Source organism: Ornithorhynchus anatinus, chromosome X5 (assembly GCF_004115215.2).
Source record: "Ornithorhynchus anatinus isolate Pmale09 chromosome X5, mOrnAna1.pri.v4, whole genome shotgun sequence".
Classification (NCBI taxonomy): Eukaryota; Metazoa; Chordata; class Mammalia; order Monotremata; family Ornithorhynchidae; genus Ornithorhynchus; species Ornithorhynchus anatinus.
The window spans coordinates 15,200,810-15,217,595 of NC_041753.1; the positions used below are offsets into that span (position 1 = coordinate 15,200,810).

The following is a 16,786-nucleotide window of genomic DNA, read 5'->3' on the forward strand; positions in this document are numbered from 1 at the left end:
CTCAATAAGTACTATTGATTTATTGAATGCTTCGTAGGGGTTTTTAGAGGCTGTGCATTCAGAAACAAAAATACCAGACATAAAGGCATCCAGTGCCATATCTGTAGTGGGCCGGTGGAGGGGAAACAGCTAAAAACCAGATGACTCTTGGGGAAGGTACATTTTAAGAAGACTTTGAAGGTGAGTTGGAATGGGTTGGACAGATTTGAAGAAAGGAAGAGATTCCCAAGCAGGGGGAATGGCTTGAGCAGTGGGTCAAAGATGGGTGGATCATAAGTGGCGGAGAGTTAGAAGTCCCAACCCAGATCTAAAAGGTCTGGAGTCCATGGGAAAACAAACAGCCTGTTCAGTTCCCTGCACTCAGCTCCCGTTAAGGACAATGAGAAGGAACGTTTTTCTAAAAAAGTATTCTGAGCACATCTCCCCACGCCTCAGGTACCTCCAGTGGTTGCCCGTCCAACTGGGCATCAAGCAAAAACTCCTCACCATCAGATTCAAGGCACTCAGTCAGCTCTCTCCCCCTTATCCTCGCTCCTCTCCCGCTACAACCCAGCCCACGCACTTGGCTCCTCTAACACCAGCCTACTCACACTGCCTCTAGCTTTCGCCTCATCTGCCATTGACCTCTTTGCTAGCCCCCTCCCTCCTGCCTGGATCTCCCTCTACATATGACAGACCACTACACTCCCCATCTTCAAGGCCCTTCTCAAATTACATCTCCCTAGGAAGCCTTCCCTGACTAAGCTCTCACCCCCATCACCCTATTTTCCCTCCCGACAATCTCACCCATGCACTTAGTTCCACCTGGGGGTTCTAATCCTGGCTCCTTCACTTGTCTGCTGTGTGATCTTGGGCAAGTCACTTTACTTCTCTGTGCCTCGGTCATCTCATTTATAAAATGGGGATTGAGATTAGGAGCCCCACATGGGACAGGAACTGTGTCCAACGTGATTTGCTTGTATCCACCCCAGCGCTTAGTAGAGTGCCTGGCACAGAGTAAGCACTTAACTAATGCCATTATTATTATTAATAAGCAATTAGGCCCTCACCCCTTCCCCACAGCACTTACCTCCATATCTGTATGCTCGGTTGCTTCCCTTACCTGTAATGCATTTTACTGTTGGCCTCCCCAAGGTAGATTATAAACTCCTTGAGGACAGGGATCAATGTGTCCTAGCGGATAGGGCATGGGTCTGGGAGTGAGTCAGAAGGACCTGACATCTTAAACCCAGCTCCACCACTTAGCCGTGTGACCTTGGGTAAGTCACATAACTTCCCCGTGCCTCAGTTACCTCATCTGTAAACTGGAGATTAATCATCATTCAGTGGTGCTTATTGAGCGCTTAATATGTGCAGAGCACTATGCTAAGCGCTTGGGAGAGTACAACGGAGTTAGCAGACAGGTTCCCCGCCCCTAACGAGTTTACTGTCTAGAGGGAGAGGCAGACGTTAATGTGAATAAAAAGGCTGTGAGCCCCATGTGGAACTTGGACTGTATCCAACCCGATTAGCTGGGGTCTACCCCAGCGCTTAGTACAGTCCTGGCACATAGTAAGCGTTTAACAAATAGAAAAAAAGAACCAACTCCATCGTACTGCACTGAGTCCCAGTGTTCTCTGCCCAGAGGAAACTCCATAACTGCTATTGCTTGAGAGAGGGAAAGTGGGCTGAAATGAAAGCTGGTTGTGGGCAGGGAATGTGTTTATTGTTCTATTGTATTATTATAGTGGTATTCATTAAGCGCTTACTGTGTGCCAAGCACTCTTCTAAGCAACGTGGAGGGAGAGGGGGAAGATACATGGTAATCAAATTGTCCCACGTGGGCCTCACAGTCTTAATCCCCCTTTTACAGAGGAGGAAACTGAGGCACAGTGACTTGTCCAAAGTCACACAGCTGACAGGTGGCAAAACCGGGATTAGAACCCGCGAACTCTAGCTCCCAAGCCCGGTCTCTTTCCACTGAGCCACGCTGCTGCTTGTACTCCCCTAAGCGCTTAGTACAGTGCTCTGCGCACAGTAAGCGCTCAATACGTGCGGTCGAATGAAGGGAAATCGCTCCTGGCCTGCGATTAACCTGGATTTCTCCCCTCCCCGAGAGGGGTGGCTTTTTTTTTTTTTTTTTCTCTAACCACTGCGCTCGAGCACGTTGGTTTCGTTTCCGGCCTCGCGCCGCCCTCGCGCCGCCCCCCTGCCCCGTGTCCCCCACCCCCGTGCCGCCCCGAGCCTGAGGTACAGGGCCGAGCGGCCGGCCTCCATGGCTGAGACCGCGGCCCACGAGCGGGGCGGCGGCGGAGGAGGAGGCGTACAGACGAAGCCCCTGCGAGGAGGAGGAAGAGGAGGCGGCGGCGGCGGGGAAGTGGCGGTGCCCTGAGCATAGCAGCCGGGAGGCCGAGCTCTTCTGCGGGCACTGTCGACGCTGCGTGTGCGCCCTGTGCCCGGTGCTGGGCGCCCACCGCGGTCACCCGGTCCGCCTGATCCGGGAGGAGGCGGTGCTCAAGCAGGTCAGGTCGCGTCGGGACGGCGATGCCCCACTTAGCCTCTCCAGCTCGGTGTTTTCCTTCAGGGAGCAAGACTTCCCCGTCTCCCTCCTTCCCTTCTCTCCTCACCGCACTCCATCCTTGCCTTTTCTGCTTTGCCACCTCTCTCCCCACCCCAAAGCCCAGGAATCAGTTGCTCAGAAGCAGCGTGGCTAAAGAGCCCGGGCTGGGGAGTCAGAGGTCATGGATTCGAATCCCGACTCTGCCACTTGTCAGCTGTGTGACTGGGCAAGTCACTTCACTTCTCTGGGCCTCAGTCACCTCATTTGTAAAATGGGGATTAAAGACTGTGAGTCTCACGTGGGACAACCTGATTACCTTCTATCCACCCCAGCGCTTAGAACAGTGCTCTGCAGATAGTAAGCGCTTAACAAATACCAACATTTTTTTTCCTCGAGGCACCTGCATTCCTGTCAGTACAGGCCCCACGTCCCTCCCCCCTTTAAAAAAAAAATGGTATATGATAATGATAGTATTCATTAAGCGATCACTGTGGGCTAGGCACCCGTTCTAAGCACTTGGGATAGATACAGATCAATCACGTCAGGCACAGTCCCTGCACCACATGGGGCTCACGGTCTAAGTAGGAGGGCAATCAGAAATCGAATCCCCATTTTACAGAGGTTTTGGTGGTGTTCCCTACACTTCTCTCCTATCTGTGATGCTGCAAAGATGCATTCTGTTTCACTTTGGAGCACTTTGCTGATTATATCCCGCTCCCCCAAGCCTTGCCCGAAAGGATTCCGACAGGGATCGGACCAGCAATGAAGAACGGTGAGGTCCCTCGATCAATCAGCTCACTCACCTTTCCCCTTAAAGACAGTAATGATGACAACATCGGCATTTCACAGCCCCAGTGGGGGATGGTGTAAGAAGCAGAACCACTTCCTGCTATCTACCTTTCTAGTCCTTCCGCTGGAAACTTATTTTAATCTATTTATTGGGTGTATATTGTGTGCAAGAGCACAGTACTGAGCCCTTAGGCGAGTATGATATGGTGGAATTGGTGGACGTGATCCCTGCCCATGGTGGGGTTAAAGTCTAGAAAGGGAAACAGACGTTAAGGTAAGTTACAGCTACAGAAAGTGGCAGCCTATAGGGCTATGAACATAAGTGCTGTGGGGCTGGGGTGGGGTGAGTATCAGATTTTCCACCCTGCTTGAAAAATCAGAGTAGGTCTGAGTGCCTTGCTGTTTTTCAAGATGCTGACTTTTCTCAGAGTTGGAGCGAAGACCACAGTGTCATTTAATAGATTCTCAGCTTTTAGAGGGTCTTTGATGATGGGACCGTACCTAACATTTAGCATTCTTTCCCTGCCTGTAAATCGAATTTGGCCCACTTTGTGCACTGGTTCATAAACATTTTCAACCTGTGGCATCCTCATTTCACCGCCTCCCGCGCCCCCCAAACACACACCTGCTCCCTATGCTTCATATCATCCACCACCCCATCTAAAAGAGCACCCATATTTTATCTATCTCTTGACAGTGGAACATATTAGAAAGAAGGGAATGCAGGGTTCTCCTTACCCACCATTCCCCAGATCACTCAATCAGTCAGTGGTATTTGTTGTTTACTCTCTGCTGGCAGAGTTCAGTGTAACAGAGCTTGTAGACACGATACCCGCCCATAATGAGCTTACAGTCTACAGGGGGAGAAAGACATTAAAATAAGTTACAGAAAGGGGAAATAGTAAAGTATAAGACTATGTACGTAACTGGGGGTTAGTACCTGAGGGCTTGAAGGATACAGACTCAAGTACATATTCACCCAGAAGGTGAATAGGGTAAAGAAGTGAGGGGTTAGGGAAGGTCTGCCTGGAGTGGCCTGGAGTAAACAATAATTGTGGTATTTGTTAAGCGCTTACCATGTGCCAGGTACTGTACTAAGCACTAGGGTAAATAGAATATAATAGGTTGGACACAGTCCCTGCTCCACATAGGGCTCAGAGTCTTAATCCCCATTTTACAGATGAGAAAACTGAGGCACAGAGAAGTTATGGAAGCACCTCACCCAAAGTCACACGGCAGACAAGTGGAGGAGTCAGGATTAGAATCCTAGTTCTCCGTGCTCTTTCCACTAGGCTTTGCCGCATCTTACTAGGCCGTGTTCAGCTCTTAGCCAGGAAAGCTTAGTACTGGAGGCTTAGTACAGTGCACTGCACCTAGTAGGTACCAAATAAACACTATTACTGCTACCACCACCATACCTTGCTCTCATCTCCTCACCCGCCTCCATCCCCGCCCTCACACTGTTTTGCTGACCTGGAACTCTCTTCCTCCCTGCCTGATCCACGAGACTTCTGTCTCCCAACCTTCAAAGCCCTCCTAAAATTCCACCTCTTCCAACAAGCCTCCCCCAACACCTCGAGTCAAATCAACCCCACAGCTGCCTTTAGCACTAATGTATTTAGTACTGACGTATGCGCGTATGAGCATTTGCTTGAGCGTGGTTCCACCAATTCCACTGCTTCTAATATTTTTACGGCCATCTCCCCTCTTAGAGTAGAGGAGGTATACTCTGGAGGTATAAGCTCCTTGTGGGTAGGGGACCCTTCTGTTGTACCTCCAGAGTGCTCAGTAAGGTGTATCTTAGTAGGTGCTCGATCAATACCGTCCCTACTGCTAAAGAGAGAGGACCCAGGAGGTGAAGGAGGTCTGCTTTCTCTCTGTTCATCAACTGAGGATGCCTCTGTGAAACCGCTGATACTCTCAGCTGTCTTTCAGCCCTAAGGAAGAAACTCGAACCAGGACAGTGCAGCTATGACCCCATGTGGCTCTCTTCAGCTCACTTTTAAATCCTTGAACGCTCCCTTGCAAGCTCCCAAAGGCAGGCAATTAGTTTCAGAACTAAGGAGCCTGAACAGAAGTTGTATTTTCAGTCAACTGAGGCTCAGTCTAAGGCCCAAAGGGCAATCTGGACAATTGTGAACCTGATTAATTTTGAATTACTCCCGCTTTTATCAGTGGGAAAGGCCCTACCTGAATCAGGTTGGACCCAGTCCCTGTCCCACATAGAGCTCACAGCCTTTCTCCCCATTTTACAGATGAGGGAACTGAGGCACAATGAAGTTAAGTGAACTTTTGTGGGCTTGAGTTTCCTCATCCCTCCCCGTAGACTGGAATCCCCGTGTGGGACAGAGACCGAGTCCGATTCAATTATCTTGTATCTATCCCAGCCCTTAGTACAATCCTTGGGAGAGAGGAAGCACTTAATAAATACCACAGTTATCATTACTCTTAAGAATTTCATCATATGGAAGTGACCTGAAAATAGTCTTCGTTAAAGCTCAGAGATGTTGGCAGTAATGCAAAAGTTGGTTTCCTGTCTGCTGCAGGAGCAGCAAAAATTCCCTTCCCCTTTCCCTCCCCACCCATCACCATCATTTTCTTTCCTCTTGTCTCTTGCAGAATTGGTTGCGAGCCTCCAGCAGCCTCTTGGATTTTTTTTTTCCTGGGGAGAGCTAACTCTTAACCTTTCTACCTTCTCTTCTTTCCCTGTCTGGGCAATAGCTAGCTTCTGGCTAGCTCCCTGCAGTTCCCACAGCCACACTCCCAAGCCCCTGAAAACGTTTCTGCCCCTGTGTGCCATCTGCGTGCCCTTTTTCCTTTGGAGAGGGCCCATAGAGGACCAATGACCCACCCAGGCCACATCTGCCTGCACCTGCTGCTCCAAGAGGAAGCTTTGGAAATGTATTAATAGGTTTGATTCTTCTGCATCTAAGAAGTTGTTAGCAGCATGCCTTCCGGGCTTGAGAATACCATACAGAGAGCCACCTTCCACCTCCTTTCCAGATTCTCTAAGGCAGACTGGTTTTCACATCCACCCCAATGAATGCCCCAACCTCCACAAGCAGCCTAGGTCAGGACTGCATGGAGGCTAAAAAAAGTCCCTTTCAGTCTGCACAGGGATGGCAAGCAGAGACTTGCTCCACTCCCATATTTGCAGGATAGAGAAAAGAAGTGGAGGGAATAATGGTTCTCCTTGCTCTTCCCCAAAGGGAGTTACGCAAACCAGCTCCCCCAGGGAACAGATCAAGACCTATATTTCACTATAGCTCAAGTCTGTGCAGTGGGTGCATGATTTTATAAGGTCCCTTTTTTCCCCTTTGCTACAAAGTGTGTATTTCCCCTAAACTTCTCCCCTAGAACAGTATTGTTTCTGTCCTTTCATTAGATTGGCAGCCTAAAGGCACTGCCACTCAAAAAGGCTTTCAAGCTGCTTTCTGGCTGTTGTTCATGACTCCAGCCTTATAGGTTAGAGAATGATTTTGAATCCTGTCATCTGTTTTATAGGTAGTAACTGCAGATGTGTCAAAATTGAAGGTAGAGTTGAATTTTTTGTCATTATAGTTCAGCTTGGCTGAGAAGTTTTCCGTAAGAACTGTTAATCTGTTCAGTAAGATGGCAAGCAGAGAGTGTCAGCGGTCTAGTGAGAGGAGAATAACATCAAGAAAGCTCTTGTAATTTAACCAGAGAAATGCCTAGAGAAGGTGTTTCCAGTGAGAACTTCCCGAATTGACCTATCCAGACGGGATGGAGAAATCAGGCGATCTGTCAGTGCTATTTATTTTGCGCTTACTGTGTGCAGAGCACTGTGCTAAGCGCTGGGGTGGATACAAGCAAACCCTGTCCCATGTGGGGCTCCCACTCTCAATCCCTATTTTACAGATGAGGAAACCGAGGCATAGAGAAGTGAAGTGACCTGCCCAAGGTCACACAGCAGACAAGTGGGGGAGCCAGGATTAGAACCCATGACCTTTGACTCACAGGCCCCTTCTTTATCCACTAATACAACAGAGTTAGTAGAGATGTTCCCTACCCACAGTGAGCTTACATAGTCTAGCTGGGGAGACAGACATCATTATAAATACATAAACTGTGGCTATGTTCATAAATGCTGTACAGCTGAGGGTGAGGTGAATACCAAGTGCCCAAAGGATACAGATCCAACTACAGAGATGATCTAGAAGGGAGAGGGAGCCTGGGGAGAAGGGTCTCAATTGGGAAAAGCTCCTTGGAGGAGATGTGACCTTAGTAAGGTTTTGAAAGTGAGGAGAGTGGTAGTTCTGGTTTATATGGACGGGGAGGGAGTTGCAGGCCAAGGGGAGGACATGGGAAGGAGGTCAGTGGTGAGATAGATGAGAGTGGTGAGATAGATGAGATCGAGGGACAGTGAGCAAACTGGTGCTAGAGGAGCAAAGTGTGTGGGCTGGGCTGTAGTAGGAGATAAGTGAGGTGAGGTAGGAGGGAGCGAGCTGATTGAGGGCTTTAAAGCCAAGTGCTTTAAATCAAGTCAAATATTTCAGAAGATTGTTAGAGTTCATGGTGAGTGATTATAAAATGGTTGAGATTTTCAATTCAAACATTTACTTGTACTGTTTGGAGGTGTTGGCCATGTTTCAGTCCAGAGGAACAATAAGGACGAATTCAGTATTTTAGAAACTATGAAACTAATCTCATTAGGCACTTATGAGAAGGAGCGTGGCCTAGTGGAAAGAGAAGGGGCCTGGGAGTCAGAAGACCAGAGTTCTAATGCTGACTCTGCCACTTGCCTGCTGAGTGCCTTAGGGCAAGTCACTTGACTTTTCTGTACCTCAGTTTCTTAATCAGTAAAATGGGAGTTCAATACCTGTTCCCCCTCCTACTTAGATGGTGAGTCCCTTGTGGGACGGGGACTGTGCCCAACATGATTATCTTGTCTCTACCCCAGCAGTTAGTACAGTGCTTGGCACATAGTAAGTGCTTAACAAATACCATTATTATTAGTCTCTCAATCAATCACATTTATCAAGTGATTACTGCGTGCAGAGCACTGTACTAGTCCTTGGGAGAGTGCAGTATAACAGAGTTGATAGACATGTTCCCTGTCCACAAAGGTCTTACGGTCTAGAGGGGGAGACAGACATTAAAATAAATTGCAGATTTGTACATAAGTACTGTGGGGGTGAGGGTGGGTTAAACAAAGGGCACAAATCCAGGTGCAAGGACAGTGCAAGACAGGAAAGGAGTAGGGAAAAATAAGGGCTAAGTTGGGGAAGGCCTCTTGGAGGAGATATGATTTTAATAAGACTTTGAAGTGGGGAAAGTGATGGTCTGTTAGATATAAATGGGGAGAGCGTCCCAGGCCAGAGGCAGGATATGAGTTGAAGGGTCGGTAATGAGATAGATGAGATTGAGGTACAGTGAGTAGGTTGGCGTTAGAGGAGCGAAGTGAACATGCTGGGTTGTAGTAGGAAATCAGTGAGGTAAGATAGGAGAGGGCAAGGTGATTGAGTGCTTTAAAGCCAATGGAAGGAGTTTTTATGGAAGTGGATGGGCAACCATTGGAGGTTATTGAGTGGGGAAACGTGGACTGAACAGTTTTGTTAGAAAATAATAATGTTGGTATTTGTTAAGCGCTTACTATGTGCAGAGCACTGTTCTAAGCGCTGGGGTAAACACAGGGGAATCAGGTTGTCCCACGTGGGGCTCACAGTCTTAATCCCCATTTTACAGATGAGGGAACTGAGGCACAGAGAAGTTAAGTGACTTGCCCACAGTCACACAGCTGACAAGTGGCAGAGCTGGGATTTGAACTCATGAGCTCTGACTCCAAAGCCCGTGCTCTTTCCACTGCGCCACGCTGCTTCTCTGATCTGGGCAGCAGAGCGAAGTATGGACTGGAGTGGGGAGAGACATAGAAGTCAGCAAAGAGGCTGATAACAGTAGTCAAGGTGGGGTAGGATAAGTGCTTGATGCTATTGTACTCTCCCAAGCACTTAATACAGTGCTGTGTTAAGCACTTAAATGGATTTGCTTTTGGAAAGCATTCTGATTGTTTAATCTGGCTATTCACCTCTCACAAAGTTAATCTGGTCAGGCTATTCACCTCTCCTGCAACTCTGACACCACTTAATTGAGCCAAACCTCTGCAATCTCAATCAACCCCTAACAAAATTCATTCATTTTGGTATGGGTAATGGATAGGCAGGAGATGTTATATAGGGGGAAAATAGAAGGATTTGGTGGAGACCTAGATGTACGTATATATTTGGTGGTGGGCTTGGAAATTGAAGGTAACTCAGAGGTTTTTTGCTTGGTAGTGTGGGTGAAATGGAAGTTACAACTGTTGAATATGTATTTTTAATCTTACGTTTAGAAACTCACCAATGAATGCCTGAAGAAATTAGCATTTAAAAAGAAGCAAGAGGTTGACAACATAAAGCAGATCAGTAAAGCTGCTGATGACCTTAAGGTAAGGTGAACTTTGCTTATAATATGATAATAATTATGGTGGTATTTCAGTGCCTACTGTGTGTCCACGACTGCACTTACCACTGGGGTAAAGGTAAGATAATCAAGTCCCACATGGACTCGCAGTCTTACGTAGGAGGAAGAACAGGTATTGAATCCCTGTTTTGCAGATGAGAGAGCTGAGGCACAGGGAAGGGAAGTGACTTGCCCAAGGTCACACAGCAGACAAGTGGCAGAGGCGGAATTAAAACTCAGAGCACTTTGACTCCTCTTACCAGTGACCACGCTCCTTTTGCAGAGAGTTATTTCCGGGAGTTGACTCTCTCCCATTAGGCTATCTTTTTACAGTGGTGATTTATGCATAAATTAGTCCTACATTCAAGTGGCCATTACAGAATGAAGCCCTTGGTGGAGGCTACTGGAAAAGAAAAGTAAGGGGCTTCTAGACTGGGTTTCAGGGATCCAGTTTCCCAGAGCAGCTATCTGCTTCCAATAGCTTTAGCTGTTGCCCCACCTTAGCATTCACCAAAAAGGAGAAGGCTGTAGAGGAAGCTTCACTGTTCATACCTGGATTTGCATTGCATTCAATGCTCTTGTTTGTTGGGGCCCAGCTAACTTAAAGTCCAGTTGGGGCTCGGGAGCATAAGTTAATAATAGAAATGCATTTAATACAATAGTTTACCTGGTATAAGCGCTAAATCGAGAGACGCCACTAAAGGTCAGAATATAACCCAAAATGTTCTCATCGAATATATACAGCAGGCCTGAAAGCTCCTGGCTAACTTTGTACACATTAACATATTCATTCATTCATTGAATTCATTCATTCAGTAGTATTTATTGAGCACTTACTATGTGCAGAGCACTGTACTAAGCACTTGGAATGTACAAATCGGCAACAGATAGAGACAGTCCCTGCCCTTTGATGGGCTTACAATCTAATCGGGGGAGACAGGCAGACAAGAACAATGGCAATAAATAGAGTCAAGGGGAAGAACATCTCATAAAAACAATGGCAAATAAATAGAATCAGGGTGATGTACATCTCATTCAACAAAATAAATAGGGTGATGAAGAGATATACAGTTGAGTGGACGAGTACAGTGCTGAGGGGGTGGGACGGGAGAGGGGGAGGAGGAGAGGGAAAGGGAGGAGAAGAGGGTTTTGCTGCAGAGAGGTGAAGGGGGGGTAGAGGGAGCAGAGGGAAAAAGGGGGGAGCTCAGTCTGGGAAGGCCTCTTGGAGGAGGTGAGCTTTAAGTAGGGATTTGAAGAGGGGAAGAGAATTAGTTTGTCAGAGGTGAGGAGGGAGGGCGTTCCAGGACCGCGGGAGGACGTGGCCCAGGGGTCGACGGCGGGATAGGCGAGACCAAAGGACGGTGAGGAGGTGGGTGGCAGAGGAGCGGAGCGTGCAGGGTGGGCAGTAGAAAGAGAGAAGGGAGGAGAGGTAGGTAGGGGCAAGGTGATGGAGAGCCTTGAAGCCTAGAGTGAGGAGTTTTTGTTTGGAGCGGAGGTTGATAGGCAACCACTGGAGGTGTTTAAGAAGGGGAGTGACATGCCCAGAACGTTTCTGCAGGAAGATGAGCCGGGCAGCGGAGTGAAGAATAAACCGGAGCGGGGCGAGAGAGGAGGAAGGGAGATCAGAGAGAAGGCCGACACAGTAGTCTAGCCGGGATATAACGAGAGCCCGTAGCAGTAAGGTAGCCTTTTGGGTGGAGAGGAAAGGGCGAATCTTGGCGATATTGTAAAGGTGAGACCAGCAGGTCTTGGTAATGGATCGGATGTGTGGGTTGAACGAGAGAGACGAATCAAAGATGACACCGAGGTTGCGGGCCCGAGAGACAGGAAGGATGGTCGTACCGTCCACGGTTATAGGGAAGTCTGGGAGAGGACCGGGCTTGGGAGGGAAGATGAGGAGCTCAGTTTTGCTCATATTGAGTTTAGGCGGAGACCTCCTGGAGGCAGGAGGAGATGCGAGCCTGAAGGGAGGGGGAGAGGACCGGGGCAGAGATGTAGATCTGCGTGTCATCTGCCTAGAGATGGTAGTCGAAGCTGTGAGAGCGAATGAGTTCACCAAGGGAGTGAGTGTAAATGGAAAACAGAAGAGGGCCAAGAACTGACCCCTGAGGAACTCCAACAGTTAAAGGATGGGAGAGGGAGGAGGTGCCTGCGAAGGAGATCGAGAATGACCGGCCAGAGAGATAAGAAGAGAACCAGGAGAGGATGGAGTCCGTGAAGCCAAGGTGAGATAAGGTGTGGAGGAGGAGGGGATGGTCGACAGTGTCAAAGGCAGCTGAGAGGTCAAGGAGGATTAGAATGGAGTAGGAGCCATTGGATTTGGCAAGAAGTAGGTCGTGGGTGGCCTTAGAGAGAGCAGTCTTGGTAGAGTGGAGGGGACGGAAGCCAGATTGGAGGGGGTCCAGGAGAGAATGGGAGTTAAGGAATTCTAAGCAGCAAGTGTAGATGACTCGTTCTAGGATTTTGGAAAGGAAGGGTAGTAGGGAGATAGGGTGATAACTGGAAAGGGAAGTGGGATCGAGAGAGGGTTTTTTAGGATGGGGGAGACATGGGCATGCTTACACAAAGGTCAGTATTTATAGATCCTGCTTTATCGTGGAGACTGGTTTGCGGTCAAACTAAAGTCAATATTCTTCATGCACAGTCCAAAGTTTCCAATCCCAAATGGAATTAATGAGCACGGTGACCCTACGTTTAATCATCAAAAAACTAAACTATAAAAGAAAAATTGCCTTCAAAAAACCTTCAGTGGAACCTATTTGGTTTGGTTCTTTAGAATTTTCCTTTGTCGATATGAGAGTTTAGTTGTCATTATTAGCAAACCTACTTAAGCAGTGCAGATGAAACTAGATTCCATGAAGTAATTGTGGTATTCGTTAGTGCTTACTGTGTGCCAAGCACTTTACGAAGCACTAGGGTAGGTGCAAGTTCATCAGGTTGGTTGGTCCCCATCCCACATGGGACTCACGGTCTAAGCAGGAGGGGGAACAGGTATTGAATCCCCAGTTTACAGATGAGGAAACTGAGGCACAGAGAAGTGAAGTGATTTGCCCAAAGTCTACAGCAGGCAAGTGGCAGAGCCAGGATTAGAACTCGGGTCCTCTGATTCCCAGGTCCATGCTTTTGCTGCTAGGCCTCACTGCCTCCCCAAGGAAAGCTGTACCTGCTGCCTAGTTAAAGTACAGATGTTTCCCCTATAATGCGGGGTTAAGAACCTAATAAACCCTGTGTTAAGAGAAACTCGTGTTGGAGTACTCACCTGTGTCCGATGCCACACGTGTGTAAAACTGTTGCTTCCGACATCGCACTGCATGCTATTCAGATAGACATGGGTTGTCGGAAGAACATTCCATAATTTCCTAACAGCACTCTTAATGCATAATAAAACCATACATGAGGAGGGAACTCAACTCCCTTGCACCTCATCCCTCTGTCGATCTCACACCACCAACCCCAAGCCCCAGATGGCCTTGACACGGAGCGCTGTTAGTGGAAATCTAGGCACCAGGCCGACTTCATCTATCGGAAATATATCCTCGCCTGCTGTAACTCTGCTCAGAAACATTACTCCCCTCCCCTTATTGATTCCCATGCACGCTATTCCTGCAACAACTATTCCTCACTTTTAACTACCTCCTTCAATCCCTGGTGCTCCATCTTCTACCTCTCTCTCCCTGATGACCTTGCCAGCTACTTTATTGACAGAATCAAAACCATCAGGCAAGAATGCCCTCAAATCTCCCCTTTATCCCCCTGGCTCCCTCTTGTTCCAGTCCCATTCACTTTCTCATCCTTCCCAGCTGTCTTTGAACAGGAGATACCTTCCTGCTTTTGAAAGTTACCCCATCACCTGCACCTCTGACCCCATTCCTTCACATTATAAAAAAGCCCTTGCACCCATTCTCCCCTTCCTGAACAACATCTTCAACTGCTCACTCTCTGAGGATTCTTTTCTCACTGCTTTCAAACATGCCCAGGAGAATCCTATCCTAAAATAACCCAAAGCACCCTCCACCCATTGCCCCATCTCTCTCCTATCTGTCCTTTCCTTGAGCAGGTCGTTTACACCTGCTGCCTCCACTTCCTCCCCTAAGGTCACTCATGACCTCCTTCTTGCCAAATCGAGCTGACTCTTCTCCATCCTTATCCTCCTTGACTTCTTAGTAGCCTTCAACAGTATGGACCACTCCCTTTTCCTGGAAACACTAACAAACCTTGGTTTCTCTGGTATTGTCCTTTCCTGGTTCTACTCCTACCTGTCTGGCTACTACTCCTCAGTCTCTTTCACAGATTCTTCTTCTGCCAACCACCACCCCCAGCTCTGGGAGTCCCTCAAGTGGTTCATTCTGAGTTCCCTTCTATTCTCAGTCTATACTTACTCCCTTTGGGGACTCATCCTCTCGTACAGCTTCAACTACCACCTCTATGAAAGATGCCTTTCAAATCTACTTCACTGGCTCTGACCTCTCTCCTTCTTTGCAGTCTCACATCTCCTCTTGCCTCCAAGTCATCTCTTACACAGATGTCCCACCAACACTTCAATCTTCACCTGTCCAGAACTGAACTCATCATCCCTCCCAAATCCTTTCCTCCTCCTAACTTTCCCATCACTCTTGACACCACCACCACCCTCCCTCTCTCTCAAGCCCACAGCCTTGACATTATCCTCTACTCCTCTCTCTCTTTCAATTCCCTCATTCAATCAGTCACCAAATCCTGTTGTTCCCTCACAACATCGCCAGAATCTGCCCCTTCCTCCCTATCCCAACTGCCACCATGTTGGTCCAGGTACTTGTCATATCCTGACTCGACTACCCTATCAGCCTTCTCGTAGACCTCCCTGACACCAGACCACAGCTCTTTTCACCTCGAAAGACTGTCTGAAACCACATCGCCTCCAGAAGGACTTCCCCAATTCATTTCTTTCCAGGTTATAGCCCCCAACTGCCACTTTGGCACCAACTCTTCAACTGTAGGACTTCTGTACTTATTACGTCTACCTACTCTATAATATTGTACTCCCCCAAGTGCTTAGTACAGTGCTCTGCACACAGTAAGCGCTCAATAAATACCATTGATTGACTGATTGACTTATATACCCTATTGTATAAGCACTCACTCTTTCATATGCCCATTTCTCCTTCTTTCTCGTACTTGTACGTTATTTTTGCGTCTATCTCTTCTGCCAGAATGTAAGCGCCGGGAGTGCAGGGATTATGTTTAGTACCTCTCTTGTGCTCCCCCAAGCACTTAATACAGTGTTCCATTAGTGCTTTACACGGTGTTTTAAAAAGAACATGGAATTCCTTACCCTAGCAAATTGTGGGGGCAAAAAAAATGTTCATCGTTTCCAGAAGAGTTTAAATAAATGCATGGGTGCGTTATTAATCAATCAGTTGTATTTATGGAGCACTTACTCTGTGCGGAGCACTGTACTTAATGCTTGGGAGAGTACAATATGACTGAGTTGGGAGACACGTTCCCTGCCCACGAGTTTACAGTATAGAGATAGGAATGTGAAAGGGAAAAAAGTTAAGGATGTTAGGTCCAGGCTGAAGTTAGTGGGAGCGGAGATTTAGGACCGTTAGGTACATTCCTAATCATAAGGATGGATGACTAAGAAAACAACCATCATGCTTCCTCCAAGCAGCATGGAGAGGCAGCGTGGGCTAATGGGGAGACCACGGGCCTGGGAGTCAGAAGGACCTGGGATTCCATCCCAGCTCTGCCACTGCTTGCTTTGTGACCTTGGGCAAGTCACTTAACTTCTCTGGGCCTCAGTTTCCTCAGTCGCAAAATGGGGATACCTGATCTCCCTGCTACTTAGACTATGAGCCCCATGTAGGACAGGGTCTGTGTCCAACCTAATTAATTTGTACCTACTCCAGCGCTTTGACACACAGTAAGCACTTGACAAATACCATTAAAAAAAAAGCATTCTCTGATGCCACTCTTGGAGTTGAATGAACCATTGGTCTAACTCAGTGTGACATTTTTAGAGGGAGATAGCATGGTCTAGTGGATAGAGCACAGGTCTGGAAGTCAGAAGAACCTGGGTTCTAATCGCAGCTGTGCCACTTGCCTGCTGTGCGACCTTGGGCAAATCACTTAACTTCTTTGTGCCTCAGTCACCTCATCTGTAAAATGGGGATTAAGACTGTGAGCCCCATGTGGGACATGGCCTGTGTCCAAATTGATTAGTTTGTATCTATCCCAGCACTTAGAATAGTGCCTGGCACATAGTAAGCACTTAACAGATACCACAATTATTATTATTATTATTAAGCACTTACTATGTGTCAAACACTTACAAATACCATAAAAAATAGGCCACGTAGTCAGCTTGAAAAGATAGGTTTATATGCTACCCTGTAGATTAATTGTACATAACTCCTTCCCCTCCCCTCCCTCCAGACTGTAAGCCCGTTGTGGAAAGGACTTGTCTCTCTTTATTACTCTATTGTACTTTCCAAGTGCTTGGTACAGTGCTCTGCACACAGTAAGTGCTCAGTATACAATGGAATGAATGAACTCACAAATCCTTTCAGCGTCAAGAGGAAGAGAGTTGGGGGGAAGATTATTCCTTTAATACAGATTCAACCAAAGTGTTTTGAAACTGGGATGCCCGGGCATGGAGGGGCATGAGTTCAGGGTGTGGAGAGGGCAGAATTTCAGAAGACTAGGAAGGATTTACACTATATAATACCTGTAGTGCTTGGGTGTCATGCTGTAGTTGGTTCTGGAACAGATCCTAATTTATAACAGGTAAATCTACAGGAAAAGTTACCCCTCAGTACAACCGCATTTTTAAGGAACAAGTTGGAGTCATTCTTCCAGATTAAAAGACTTGACTGTCAGTCAAGTCAGTGTTCTAGGCACTCACAACGACTACATCCCCATTTAGAAACTTTATGGGCAGGGCTGAAAAATTAAGATGAAGAAGTGGGTAATCAGTTCTGTGTGGAATTACCTAACACCAGTGGGAAGCAGAGAAAGCAG

The 16,786-nt window shown here is 47.6% G+C and overlaps 1 protein-coding gene across 1 annotated transcript in view; it reads left to right on the forward strand.

Annotated features, from left to right (window-relative positions):
• Nucleotides 1–2,228: 2,228 nt before the first annotated feature.
• TRIM14 (tripartite motif containing 14) overlaps nucleotides 2,229–16,786 on the forward strand; it is a gene marked incomplete at its 5' end in the record, with an annotated part of 31,155 nt that continues 16,597 nt past the window's right edge. The window contains 2 exons of the mRNA XM_039910809.1: nucleotides 2,229–2,501; nucleotides 9,678–9,773. Coding sequence (XP_039766743.1) covers nucleotides 2,229–2,501; nucleotides 9,678–9,773 — 369 coding nt within the window. The remainder of the gene's footprint in view (nucleotides 2,502–9,677; nucleotides 9,774–16,786) is intronic.